The sequence below is a fragment of the Adiantum capillus-veneris genome, chromosome 26, assembly GCF_014529385.1.
Source record: "Adiantum capillus-veneris isolate H3 chromosome 26, ASM1452938v2, whole genome shotgun sequence".
Classification (NCBI taxonomy): domain Eukaryota; kingdom Viridiplantae; phylum Streptophyta; class Polypodiopsida; order Polypodiales; family Pteridaceae; genus Adiantum; species Adiantum capillus-veneris.
In genome coordinates this window covers 75,043,048-75,057,331 of record NC_140956.1, presented here as the reverse complement: position 1 = coordinate 75,057,331, position 14,284 = coordinate 75,043,048, and the positions used below count along the sequence as shown (strand labels likewise).

The 14,284-nt window shown below is 41.0% G+C and overlaps 1 protein-coding gene across 1 annotated transcript; it reads right to left on the bottom strand.

Annotated features, from left to right (window-relative positions):
- Nucleotides 1-2,212: 2,212 nt before the first annotated feature.
- LOC147423668 (vacuolar-sorting receptor 4-like) lies at nucleotides 2,213-9,089 on the bottom strand. Its single transcript, XM_086500920.1, has 12 exons — nucleotides 8,685-9,089; nucleotides 7,870-8,562; nucleotides 7,697-7,785; nucleotides 7,557-7,626; nucleotides 3,886-3,969; nucleotides 3,726-3,802; nucleotides 3,542-3,623; nucleotides 3,385-3,467; nucleotides 3,165-3,228; nucleotides 2,948-3,076; nucleotides 2,735-2,844; nucleotides 2,213-2,655 (listed from the first exon to the last, which is right to left on the bottom strand). The coding sequence occupies exons 1-12, from the start codon at nucleotides 9,028-9,030 to the stop codon at nucleotides 2,557-2,559; spliced, it is 1,926 nt and encodes a 641-aa protein (XP_086357046.1). The 5' UTR covers nucleotides 9,031-9,089; the 3' UTR covers nucleotides 2,213-2,556.
- Between the last annotated feature and the right edge of the window lie 5,195 nt (nucleotides 9,090-14,284).

Below are 14,284 nucleotides of genomic sequence, written 5' to 3'. Positions count from 1 at the left end.
ATACCGCTACAACAAAAGCAACAAAAAATTTTGAAATGTACAATTATGGGAGAACGAGTCACCTTTTAAAGGATTGTTATGAAGTGAACCTCCATTGCATTTGTGGTAAGAACGACCATGTTACAAACATTCATGGGTGAAAATTCACAAAGAGAATTTCAAAGATAAAGACAGATAAAACGTCACCTTTACTGCTGACAATTTCGATGACGAAAACAAGCATGTGGCCTTCACTCTCCGACATCAACAATGCATTGTAAATCAAAGCACTTTGTGTCATAACCCTCCATGTGTATAGGAGAGGATTGTAAGTCCCTCCACCTATTTGTGTTTAAGGAGAGGCTTGTGTATTGTGTGCTTCATGAACCCTTGGTGCGTTTTGAGAGGAGGATTGTGTGAGGTTTGCGACAAAATCCACAAAGGGAAGAGTTGTTGGATGTGAGAGTTGTTACATCTAGCATGGATCTCTTCTCCACCTCATGTGCTTGTGTGTCTGTCTCATTAGTTTAATCATGTGATGTATCCTATGTGGAAAATGAGTTGCAAAGGACATTGATCACAATGATGTGTAAGGCTTATAGAATATAGAATAAACCGTCAAATGTGCTTGCATGTGTGACACCTACACTACGCTTTTTAAGCTCTGCAAAAGAGCTCATGCAATACATACATTGATGCATAAATCAAGCTTCCCTTTGCAACCATATATTACTTTGTGCGATGAACGTTAATCAAGCTCTATCTTTAATCTAATACAATACAAAAGTTTTGAAATTTTTTTTTGGGGTGGGGGGGGGAGATATGCTAATCTATGAGACACACTAGAAATTTCCCAAGGTAGATGTAAAATTATAGAGTGCAATGAACTATAACTTGGGTTTCAATACCAGATACTACCTAACATGGAACCTCAGAGAGAATGGATCCATGTAACTTTTATTAAGGTAAGGTAGACAACAAAGCTATCATAGATATCCAAATATACACCCAAAAGACATTGCATGCATGCCCTGCAACACATAAGCCTAGACCAGGAGGGCCTTTATATGGGCAAAGAGCTGGACAATCGAGTAGCAAAAGCAAAGATTATTTAAGTAGCACAATCTACATAGCAAAAGCAAAGATTGAATACATGTCTTCAATCTATATTCGATACCGATACCACTTTGAAAAGCAGAGGCATGCCAATATAATCAGTCAACCCCAACAATATGCTCTCAAATTATATGCCAGTAAAAATTTTTCTTGTTGAAGAAAAAGAATTAAGGTTAAGGTTGATATGCTTGAAATCCAACCATCCATGCGTGCATGCATAGCAAAGACACTTAACGAGGCAGACGTATAGGTCTCTTCTTGCTTGGTTGGGAGAGCAATTCTTGACTCAATTTCAAATGAAGACATAATATTCATAAAAGACTTGACATAGTAGTGATGAAATGCGGAGTAAAACAAAAAACTTCTTCAGTCCAAGAAACTTGAGCCAAAATTTTCCTTCAAAACAGATTCAAGAATGTAACAGAGATCACAACTTTGTGCTAGAAAATAATCCGTACTCTACTCTCTCATAATAAAAGTTCCATCCTAATTTACCATAGTCGATCTTAACCAGATCAAAAAATCAGTACATTTCTGCATGATGCCCACTTTTACAAGGAGTGGCTAGACAATATTCTATAACATGGCTTCCAATACTTCACAAACCAAGCAGGTAACGTATTTAAAAGGCGCTCTTTAACCACACTGTAGATTCCTGCATAAAATGCCTGAAACAAATAGTCCCCTATATCTTGCCGTGGAACTGCCAAGCAACATCAATTGGTCTGAAAAAAAATAGAGGTATGCATACACCTAGCATATAGGGTTTTTTACCAACGTTGTTTGCGTGAGTGGTACCAAGAAGCGCTTAGTAGGTGCAAGGGTAATTTAAGTCCTCAAAGGGACTGCCCTTCGACCGAAGCGCACTTATACTGAGCGTTTGAACTAAATTTGAAGTTGACCCTTGCTACAGGAATTTGCAGTACTTAGCACGTACGCATTTGACAATGTTTGTTCCGCCTTCACATTGTCCTAGAATGATCAATCTATATGAAAAGGGTCACTTCAGTAGAGCACTGCCACGACATAAGCTCTTAATATTCGTCGACAAACTAGCCACAACTGGCTTAGCTGACTGCTCACAAAACTACCAAGTGTTCGTAAAAGCAGAGACAAATTACACTAATCTGATCTGATATTATAAAAAGAGTTGATAATTCTACAATGACATCAAAGCCAGGTTCTCCATTTCTGTTGAGCTATATTCAGATGGTAACATTATGGTATACAAGTCAATGATCTCGAGAATCAAGCACAAAAAACAAATGTGCTCTTTGCCTGCATAGGTCAATGTGATGAAGGCTGAGAATGTTGAGCCATACCCATGCGTGGGAAAATCATGGGCAAAGCATTGTCCCTGCCGTAGAATATCTGATGCTATTGTGAATGCCATGACCCATTCACTGGCTCTCAGCTGCATCAAACGCTCTTCACAGATGATCGCTATTCACCATGCCAAACTTATCTTCCTCCCTCCTCAGCGTGATGATGCACCTCATCCTGACTTTCAAGCGGCATGTATTGCGCCATAATAGCCCTTACCTCCGAGTCCATGTACGCCTGCCCACCAAGACATAACTAGTTAAGTTACAACAGAAACGGAGAGCTATGCCCACACACCAAGTGTAAAGATTCTCACCCTCAGCCTGTACTTATACACAACATAGGCCCCAATGCCAGCAGCGCACAATCCAACCAAAATGATCATCACTGCAAAATACCCAACTTTCGACGACTCCGCTTTCTTGCCTGCATAGTATCCAAGCATGCATGAAATAAGCTCAACAGCATAAACAGCACATAAGACTATCGCACCAAGGAGGATGTTAAGGATATGGCATAAGGTCCTTACTCAAGCAAGTATCGTGCTCACGAATATAAAGGAGATCGCCTTGGCATTTACATTCATAACTACCGTAGGTATTAGAGCAGCTACACTCTGGACACTGACAGGCAAGCTTGCCCTTGCATTCGTCAATATCTACAACAATAAACAAGTAATGCAATTCAGCAACTTGTCAAATTTGAGTAAGAAAGATGTAAGATGGATGACGTTGATGCTAAAATACCTTCACAGCTGTGGACACCATCACCTTCAAACCCAGGTGGGCACTCGCATTTACTTTTAGAATCCTGTAAGGAAACCATATAAACTCTGATCGCAAAAGTAGAGTGCAAACAAGCAGACAGCATTGCTTGATAAGTCTCCGCACAAACAGGTAGCACGGCTTTATAAACAGGATAGAGGAACTAGTGGCACAAAGATGGATAATGTAGTAGCAGTCTTACAGAGCAGGCAGAAAATTTTTTCCCATCTCGTGTGTCCTGCCAACAACCTCCATTTTGTATCTGGCACCAACCAGATCCCCTGGCTGTCAATGGAGGCCACAATTAGCATATAGACCAGTTTTTCATGAAATGGATTCACAAAGTAGGTGTACGATACCTTTGCAAGCCTTGTATCCATCTCCTTGAAACTGTACACCATGAACCACAGGACACTCACAGACTCGACCTCGGAAGGTATCCTGAGTCATTTTGTGTGAAACGTGAGACAGTATACCATAAAATGGCGAGACATTGAAGCAGACGCTTCAACATAAATATTTCAATAAAAAAAACCCGCTTACCTTGCAAGCAGTAGCATTGAGCTCTTTGTCTTGCCAGCAACCTCCATTGTTTGTCAAGCACTCATTGGTTTCCATATCTATATTTAAATTGAAAACATTAAAAGCTGGGCCATAATTAATTCCAGACCAAGATGCCATAAGCTCGCTCTTAAAAACCAACCGGGACTCAAGCAAACTGGTGGCTCGGTTGCTTCTTGAAAACCAGAACATATAGCTTTCAGAACAGCGCCTTTGTCCAGTTTTCCTGTTTTTTGAAAAATGAATTCAAGTTAAAATAATATAGGTGTAAAGAAATCGACTGGACTTAAATTTCAATTTCTAAGAAAAGGTAGAAAGACAAACAATACACAACAAATAATTCCCAACAGCATGACGATAACCACAAACTATTATCCATACAGGAAGGTTTTATATGAAGAACCACCTTTGAAAGTAAAGATTTGAGGCCTAAAATGTGTAAGGATACCAATATTTTCTCCACTACCCAAATGCTACTACTGTATTTCTCTTGGCAATCTATTCAACAACTACATGCTAACATCTTTAATAGGACAAATAGTTGTTGGTAAATTGCTGGTATGACCTTAAATCTAAACAAATTTCCAAGAAAAGGTAGAAAGACAAACAATACACAACAAATAATTCCCAACAGCATGATGATGACCACAAACTATTATCCATACAGGAAGGTTTTATAGGAAGAACCACCTTTGAAAGTAAAGATTTGAGGCCTAAAATGTGTAAGGATACCAATATTTTCTCCATTACCCAAATGCTACTACTGTGTTTCTCTTGGCCATTTATTTTAACTACATGTTAACATCTTTAATAGGACAAATAGTTGTTGGTAAATTGCTGGTATGACCTTCACTGTAAACAAATTAGTCTAGGACATTAAGGCATTGTAGACCATGTCAGCAAGAAGGCATAGTAAAATGTAGTGCAAAAGAGCGGCGGAGCTTAGCAGATTTTATTCACAGTAGAGCCGTAATTGGAAGGCATTAAAACATTTGTGGCCACAAAGATCCTAGGACTAGTGGTTTTCATGAAAGTGAACAATTTATCAAAAAGTTAATTTTAGAAGCACAAGGGGTTGATCCTGGCTTTCTAGATGCTTAGTTGAAACCACCAAGTAAAAGAACCCATATGCCCACGAGGCAAACAGATGTTGTAATCTCTTACTTTCAAGGAAGTGAGCATTAACAAGTCACAACCCCCTCTAAGCTTGAATCACCTAAGATGGGGCTGGAGAAGCTGGATCTCAGATGGGCACACAACAAACCAAAGAGTTACATACCAATCAGCCTCTGCCGCTGTCAAGCAAAGCGAATGATAACCATGGCAAAGATCAATTACCATACAAATAGTATATACACACACCCACGTGCGTGCATGTGTGCGTGTGTGTGATGTAACTTTGTATGGTAGTCAATCTTTGCCTTTTTTATCATCCGCTTTGCTTGACAGCCGCTGAGGCAGATTGGTTTGTGAAGTGAGCGCGTGTGTGTATGCGCACATACATATTCCTAATACACAACATTCACTTCGAAAGTAAAGTGCTAGTAGTAGATTCATGGTTGTCATCCACAAGAGAACAACCATCAGCTCCATCACGATTAAACACTACGACATCCCCCAATAACACCATGAATATGCTCTCAACACACAGCACCACACACACACTATCTCCTTCAGTTAGTTCCTTCTACTTTGAGAATGTTTCTTTTCCCGACTGAAGTAGCTATAAATGTCAAGCAAATAGAGAGAAGAAGCGAGGACAAAGGGATCAAACCACAATGGAGAGCCATCTTTGCACATGTTCGGGTCATTTGGTGTACAAAAACTTAAAAAGACAATGTGAAATGCCAACTCAAATCATCATCTAGGTTTGAAGCAAGGCTTCCATTAGATCCAGATCCTCCATCTAGATCCTCGGAGCCTATAAAAGCAACACTCGTCCCCTCTCTGGGATAGAGAATTCCAACACTAGTTGGGAAGGGACTCTGCCGGAAGGAGACACAAGTGATCGTGGGACTACGGAGCATGGAGGTCGCTTTTCCGTGCAAAGAGCGACAAGTATCAATTGTAAATTCGTATTTGTGTGTTGGCAGGTACTTCATCACGAAGGCGAAGTGGGAAGGCCTCGGCCTACGCTTGGGAATTTCGAGAACAAAAATTGGAAATTGTCTGCGGAGTCTCGACTCCGCGTACAAACAGAAAAAGGATCGAGAGCTCGTCTCTTGGATTTCCCTCACGAGAAGGAACAACCATTGAGTCTGAGAATAGAACGGAGGGGTTTTCTCCGGTTCTTGTGCTTGTAAAAAAGACTCTCCCTAATAAAGATTCTTTTAAGGGGGGGGGGGGGGGGGGGGGGGGGGACCAGCCCATCTTATGGTCCCAAATACTGTGTCGATATTCTCCTCCAACTCTTTTTAGCTGAAAGATTATTTATTTTCAGCTCGTTGATTATTCGTGTGCGCTCCCGTTTGTGACAATGGTATCAGAGCTCGGATTCCTTTCTTTCTCTGCAAAGGAGGACGATTCCAAGAAGGAACAGACGAACTTCAACTGAAGACGAACTTCAGCAAGTGCGAGCTCAACTCGCAAAATTGCAACAGCTTATTCCGAGAAGGAACAGAAGAACCGCTGAAGACGAACTTCAGCAAGTGCGAGCTCAACTCGCGGAATTCCAACAGCTTATTTCGTTGCCGGCTGTCCAAAAGGTTTTGGAGAGAATCAAGAAGCCGCAAGGGACGGATGTTGATGGGCGTCGGGAAAATCCTGCCAATGGTAGCAACCCGCAAGAGGATGGTGCGGAAAGAGGTGCCGAAACGCACAAGGGATCTCCTGATCAAGACAAACGGCCTTCCAAGAGCAAGGGCCGGAAAAATAACTTTCTCTGCTTAACGAAAGCAAGGACGTCTCTATCTCTTCTCCATCATACTCTCCTGACTATACTACTACATCTACTTCTCATACACTATCTAAATCTTCTCCCAAGAAGAAAACTCCTACTAGTTCCCAACAGAATACTAAAGAGAAGCCCCAGTTCAAGAGGGATAACCGCAAGCGTCACCGCAAGATGCGAATTTTCAAATCCGGTGACAAGGATGTGAAGTTTGACAACTACACAGGACAGAGAGATATCTCCAATGCATTATCTTTCATCAGACAATTTGAAGTTGCTTTTGCCAACGGGAACTTCACCGAAAAATCCAAGGTGCATCATGTTGGGATGCATCTCAAAGAGATAGCAAGCAACTGGTGGTCAGCCAAAATTCTGGAAGGTACACAAGCCAAAACGTGGACTCAATTCAAAGCTGAATTTTATGAACAATTTCCTCCGCTTGATTTTGAGAAGGACATTCGGGAGGAATTAATTGAAGGTGATCCATGGTTGCCTGCTTGTGTAAAAGGAGCCCTCAAGTAACTAGAGAGGTACTGGTTGACCCTGTTTTGTGAGCCTCGCAAATACGGAGAAGGCATCATGAGTTGCATGGTTGCCAGGTAAATCCTGATCTACACATGGGATGGTGACCCAATGTAGCACCATAGCTAGAGACGATTCTCGAGAAGGTCGGTCTGTGGCTGATAGCCATTAACTGTAAAGGTGACCCTGTTTTGGCACACACCTTGTATAGCATCCAACATAAAAGAGCACTATCCAATGTCCGTACACTATTGAATTTTGGCGAAAATTTCCTGTACCTATAGCTTCTAATAAGGCCAAAGCACAAGATGTTGTATCGATAACAGTGAAGGTGCAATCTAAAGTTATGAAAGCTTTATTGATCTTGGATAACTCCAAACGAGAAAAGAAAGGTTAAGGACCTCGGTACTGTCGATTGTTTACAATAACAGTCGGTAAGATTGTCACATCTCCACGTGTGCCTTTTCCAATCTGTTCAAAACCAAACTTATCAGAGAAACTGTAAGATACTACATAAGATTGCAAAAACAGGCGAGGTTACCTGTGCATCTTGTTCTGCCTTAAGCACTTCATTGTCGGCATCAGCATTTGGGTCACCCATGCAATCTTTTATCTTCTGTACATCCAACCCTAAAACATGCGAAGAAATAAGAAGTGGCATAGAACTTACATGTTAAATCTTTTGGCGCGATATGGCCAACAGTTTACACGTACCTAAAGACTTGATCACCTCTTCCGCACAATCTTGATTGTATTTCTTTTCCTTCATTGGGCATCTAATGTGAAAATCAGACACATAGTCCCACCAAATCCACGACTTCTGCATTTTGTCTGCCACTTTGTGCACGCAAAGCTGTCGCAAATTCTCCAACACAACATCCTTGCCATCATAGCCACGATTAAAATCCTGCTCTGGATCTGGTGCACAATAGCGCCCATGGTTGATGCATTGGGACTTGCACTGTCTACTACTAAGGAAAGCCTCTGGGCAGTACCACGTGATGTAGTGAGGTGTGAACATGGTATAGCCACCTTTCTCAAGGAGCTGAGCAGCTCCTCTGAAGTTCTTCACAAAATCTGTCTGGGCATCACATTTTGCTCCACACTCATCATTACTATTGGCCCAAATTTCATATTCTACTCTCGCATCCGGATGAGGTAGAGCTTCCCGCCAATCAAGCTTTATGTTAACCATGTTATTATCATCTATCGCCTTCTTCAACCTGTCACCAAATTCCTTTTCAATTAAAGCAGAGGGGACAGTTATGTTGTTGATATATTGAGATGCAGCTTCATCTTCCCCAGGAGAATCCATGGTGATCAAGGGCTCAACTCTGTCATCTACGACAAGAACAGCTGCTGCACCAGCTTTTTGGGCATTCCAAACTTTCAAAGCAAAATAGCAATCTGCAACCAAAAGACTGGGCTATGAACAACTGGAGCATTCTACTCAAACATGAGTGAACAAAATCACATGCGACTTCAATCGAGGCTCTGGAAGCGCAAGCAAAATAACAAATCATCCATACCTCCACGTGTGACCATGACGAACATGGGCATGCCTCCGGGGTGAGAACGGAAAAGATCAGGGGAACTGAATTCCTTACAGGCTTTCGGATTGTCCTTAGAGTATGTAGCAGTGCCTGAAAGGGTGCCCCCATACTGCGGAATGCCGAAATTTCCAATAGCGCTATCATACGTGCCCTTGAGAACATCCGGAGAGCTAACAGTCAAGCTATTTTTCTCTACTACGAAGCGCGCAGAGGTGAATGAGGGTACGAACTCCAGGCAAAAGAGGGTGATAAGAAATAAGATCGGTCTTCTGCGCTTGTCGCGCTGCTGCTGTTGCTGTTGCCTCTGAGGTCGCATCGCCATAGCCGAGCTTACGGTACACGAGACTTCCAAACACGTGACATATTGATAGTGTGTCCTTATTCTTGAAGGACACACTAGTTGGTAATTACTAACTATTGGGGACATTTTACTTCACCTTCTAGGGAACCCCAACAAAAACAAGCGATCTCTAAGCTAGGGAGCACTTTAAGTTGGAAACAAATGTTGCTTTGTGACTCAGTTTCCTTATTTTCAGTGGTATGGAATAGATGTGGTCTGATCAAAATGACAGGTTGTTTAACATATCTTACCAGACCAAAAGTCTGAGAGTGTTGTTTTCTCATTTTTCTGTACAGGTAAATCAACTCAAGTTGGAGCAATGTCATATATACGAAGCTAATTTCAAAGTGCTTACGAACTGCATGGAATTTTACAACAGCGCTAACATAAACAAGCAGCAGGAGGTTTTTCTTGATGGATCTTACACTCATCTACAAAGAATGATGGATGAATGCCGAACGGATGGGGATAGGCTAAGGAGGCTACACAGCAACGGTCTTCGGCTCGTCGCCCACATCCAGGAGTTCCTTTATGCCCTGACTGAACATAACCCCCCTAACTAAGGATAGGAACTGTATGGGCCATGTAATTTTGATACCTAGAGTTTTGTATCTACTGACCGAAAGCTAACTATACCCCATGTGGTAGTCCATTGTAACTTTGCTTCTTTTTCTTTAATATAAATCTGCTCGCGCCCTTTATGGTTAAAAAAAAACAAGTGAAGCATGTCAAGAGAGGTGTTATATACATCTATACTATTATACAAGGGGGCGAAAATGCCGCCGGATCCCGGTCCCCTCCCTCGGGGACCTGTCACAACCTCAGTAGTGTGCCCTAAAGCTCCGGCAACAAAGAAAACAATGCGCACATAACTAGAGAGAGAGAGAGAGAGAGAGAGAGAGAGAGAGAGAGAGAAACGTGTCGAGAAGGGGGGGGGAGAGAGAGAGAGAGAGAGAGAGAGATAATGATAATAAATAGAGGTCATCGCCTCATGAGTAATCGACACTCCAGATGGGATCAAGTGTCCCAAGTAGGTGGCACCACGGTTGCCTTTTGCCCGGCATTTTACCCATTTTGGGATATTTTGCCCTCTTTTATGGGTGAAAATGTGAGTTAAAAATCATATAAAAATCTTGGAAATTTGAAGGGCAAGGGTGCCTGTCAAAAATCAACCCTGGGTGGCAATGCATGATGGATGAACGCCTTCCAATGCTAGATTAAACTACAAACTCACACTTATAAACATGATCAATGGCCCACATGGTTCAATGAATATAAGCCATTAATCCCACTTGCAACTAGGAGTTCCAATTAGTCTCGTGGGAGGTCCCCCTCACATTTTCTCTATAGCAGCCCTCCCAATAGAGGAATACAACACAATATACCTTCCAAATGTGGGAACGCATCCCTTATTACCTTAGAGCCGAGTCCCGCTTGCATTTATAAAATTAGCAAGTTTAAGATTTTCTCAATGAGAAGTGGTAGTCCACTCAACTAATGAAAAAGGGGGGTTTTGATTGAAATTACTAAAATCTGCATGGAAAGACATCGTGCATGTGAAGCTAAAAAGAAGGGGGTATTTTCATGCGTTAGTTGCATATCAAGATCTGTAATCCTAGGAAAAAGTAAGCATCAAGGGCATTATTACTTCTATAGAATGTGTTCCCTACATTTCACTAAAATCAAGCACTTATTGTGCAAGTGGTATTTAGCAGTATTTCCGTAATCTCTCAAATCCCACTCATGCATAGGGGGGACTGGCTCTTGGAAGCACCTTCATCATCAAGAAATGTTTGAGCGTCTCTCTCTCTCTCTCTCTCTCTCATCCAAGAAGCACCTTTATATTAAGATTTTAGAAGGTGTACTAAAAATGAGAGTGAACAGAACAACTCAAATGCATATATAGCCCATGCATCGACTTGAGGTGGCCCTATGAAGTAGTTGTTGTTGGAGTGCCCTCCAATATAGATGCTTTCTTAGGAGGACCCTCGAATTTAGAAGGTCCTCCATTTTGGAAGGCCAATGTGGAGGGCTTCTTGTTATAATATAAGCACCTTTAATGCCAAGAAAAAATGATTTTGAAGAAAAACTTTCACTTGGAACTTGTTGAATCCATGTTGTATTGTTAGTTTGTTATAGAAGATAAATGCAAATCCTTCGACAAGGCTTTCAACAGTTAGAGCAAGATAGGTGCAAAACCTCAAGACCTAGCGTCAGCTCATACACAAAATGAAGCACATTTGTAAAAGCAAAATATATGTTTATTGAAAAATGAACAAAACAATTAAAATTAAAGTGGCCTTCCCTTTTTTTCCATTGCTTATCAATTGAAACTTCAAGATTTGAAATGTCAACTATATAGTGATTGTAACTTGTATAAATAATGAAAGTCTTCTCTCTCTCTCTCTCTCTCTCTCTCTCCATATAGAACGAAAGAGAAAACTTTTCCATAATGAATGTTGAAAGAATCGTTAAAAGAGTTCGATCATGTTTCTTTTCTAAAAAACCAAAGAAAATATTTAACTCACATCAAACTATTCATTAATTTTTCAAACAAATTATGCAATAAAATTGTGTGTGATATTGAATAAAATTAAACCCCTAATATCTTCACGAGTAGAAGAGAAGAAAAAACCTTTCCATACTGAATGTTTGCAAGAATCTTAAGAGAAATCCAATCATAATTCTTCTCAAAAACACAAAATAGAACACTTAATTCACATCAAACTAATCACTTTTTTCTCAACTCACATCAATATTTAAAGAAGTCTTCCCCTTGCATAGTCTTTCCTTTCAAAGGTCAAAAAGCATCAGCATGACCACATGTTGTATAGCTTTTTTTTAAGAGTGTGTGACCTATCCTTCAGACAATTGTGGGTTGGGGGGGGGGGAAGAGAGAGAGAGAGAGAGAGAGAGAGAGAGAGAGAGAGAGCTACACTATGGGCAAGCAGCCAAGCCTCACCATATCAATGGTAGCAAAGCGAGAACCACAAACACTAATATGTCAATACTTGGGATGTAGCTAACCCAACCCGTGCATGGAGACTATGAGAGGTTGTCAATTCCTTCGAAAACCCAGTCACAACTTACTACTCTCAAATGTCAATCTCTAGAGAGTGTCAGTCACCAAAAGCTAGTCTTCCAACCACAAAGACGCATGTGTATTTCACTGAGCTAAAGTGCTTTAAAATGAATCAAACTTGCTAGGATGGTAGACAAAACCAAATAGAACCTCTCTATGGTTTCAAATACTTGGGATGTAGCTGACCCAACTAGTGCATGGAGGCTACGAGAGGTTGTCAATTCCTTGGAAAACCCACAGCTTACTACTCTCAATGTCAATCTCTAGAGAGTGCCGGTCACCAAAAGTTAGTCTTCCAACCACAAGGACACATGTGTATTTCATCGAGCTAAAGTGCTTTAAAATGAATCAAACTTTCTAGGATGGTAGACAAAACCAAATAGGACCTCTCTGTGGTTTCAAATCTTAGATCTACCATTCGACCAAAATCATGCTTGCTTTTAGGGGCCTATTTTTAGTAGGTCAATTTCGATGTTTAATACACTCAATAGCTGCGTCAAAGGAAAGTATATCCCCTCTTATGCTCGGAAATCCAAACGGATGCATGAATCAAGCAAAAAAAGGAAGAGGATGGTCATACCAAAAACACAAAAACTTCACAAGCTGATACTTACGTTGAACTGAAGAGCTTTCACCTATGATCGCAATGCCTGTTGCACATTCACAAAAGCACTTCACACGAGGGAGATACAAGCACGAGAAGCAAGGGGGTAGACAACATACACAAAACGTCTGAGTGCTCACTCTCATTTATCCAAACTTCGGTCCATTTACAAAAGTTGGCCTTTATACTTTGACAATGGTAAAAAATCTGGCCAATATGGCTCATTAAACTTGCAAACTAAGTGGCCTTGGTAATTAACTCACAATTTGGAATCCATCGGCCCCAATTTATTCAGTAAAGGCTCACATCTACAACTGTAGAAAATAATAACTATAATTGTGAATCCCACTTTGGTTGTATTTGGTCCCAATTTCAGTGGCATGCGTTAGCTTGGGTGCGAACATTCCCACTTCCTAACTCAGGTCGTCTCGTGACACAATGAAATGTAGGCTGGTCTTTGAGCCGGGCATCTTGGGTTGGGGAGTATGATTTGAGACGTGTTATCCATTCCTTGAGTGACTTCCTAACTCGTGTCATCCCGTGACATGATATGTAGGTTGGTCTTTGAGCTAGGTGTCATGGTTTGAGGAGTATGATTTGAGACATGTTATCCATTCCTTGAGTGACTTCTTCCTTGGGGCATGATTTGTTCCTATAATGATTAGACTCCAAAAATCTAGAATTTCAAATTTGACATAGTGATGCACAGCATGTCTACTTGACACGTTAGACTAGTATCCAGATGCCCCTAATGTTGTACATGAAGTCTTAGGTGATATAGAGCATGAAAAGTTATTGAGTTATCATGTGCTCCGTGATTATTTATTGGTCCAAAGAATCTGAGTTTTGAGATTTGATGAGGAGATTTAGCAAACATGTCTCAATACTTTCATGGTGATGAAAAATTCTCCCCTTCTTGAACAATTCATAGTATGGTGTTTTGGCAATGGAAATTGGATATACTTGTTATTACTAGGCTATTCGACATTTCTTGATAAGTTTGGACCTCTCAATGAGAAGCTAGGCCCAAAATTGGTTTTGAAGCTCCCTATGCAAAGATGTGAGGACCCTGTAGAACCCACTAGTGATAGCAAAATCCCCAATTGTAAAAACTAGATCAGTATCGTGATACTGAACATATTGCCCAATTTTAGTAATACTTGTCCCACACATCCCCTATGTTCTATAGAACACATACATGCAATCACAAGCAACTTGGCTAGAATTGGCTTTGAAGCCTTCTATGCATAGATGTGAAGACTCTGTAGAACCCAATAGTGATAAAAATTCCTCAATGGAAAAAAATAGACCAGTATCATGATATTGAACAATTTTACTCAAGTTTTTTGATACTTGTCCCACACATCCCCTATGGCCTATAGTACACGGAGACGCGATTGTTGGGAGAAGAGGGGGAGATCGACCGCTTAAAATATTCAACACAAGCTTCCAAGCAATCACCATCAACCTGTCCACCTCTTCTTCCAATTTCCAAGCACACACACTTACCTAAACTATGACACACACACACACACACACACACACACACA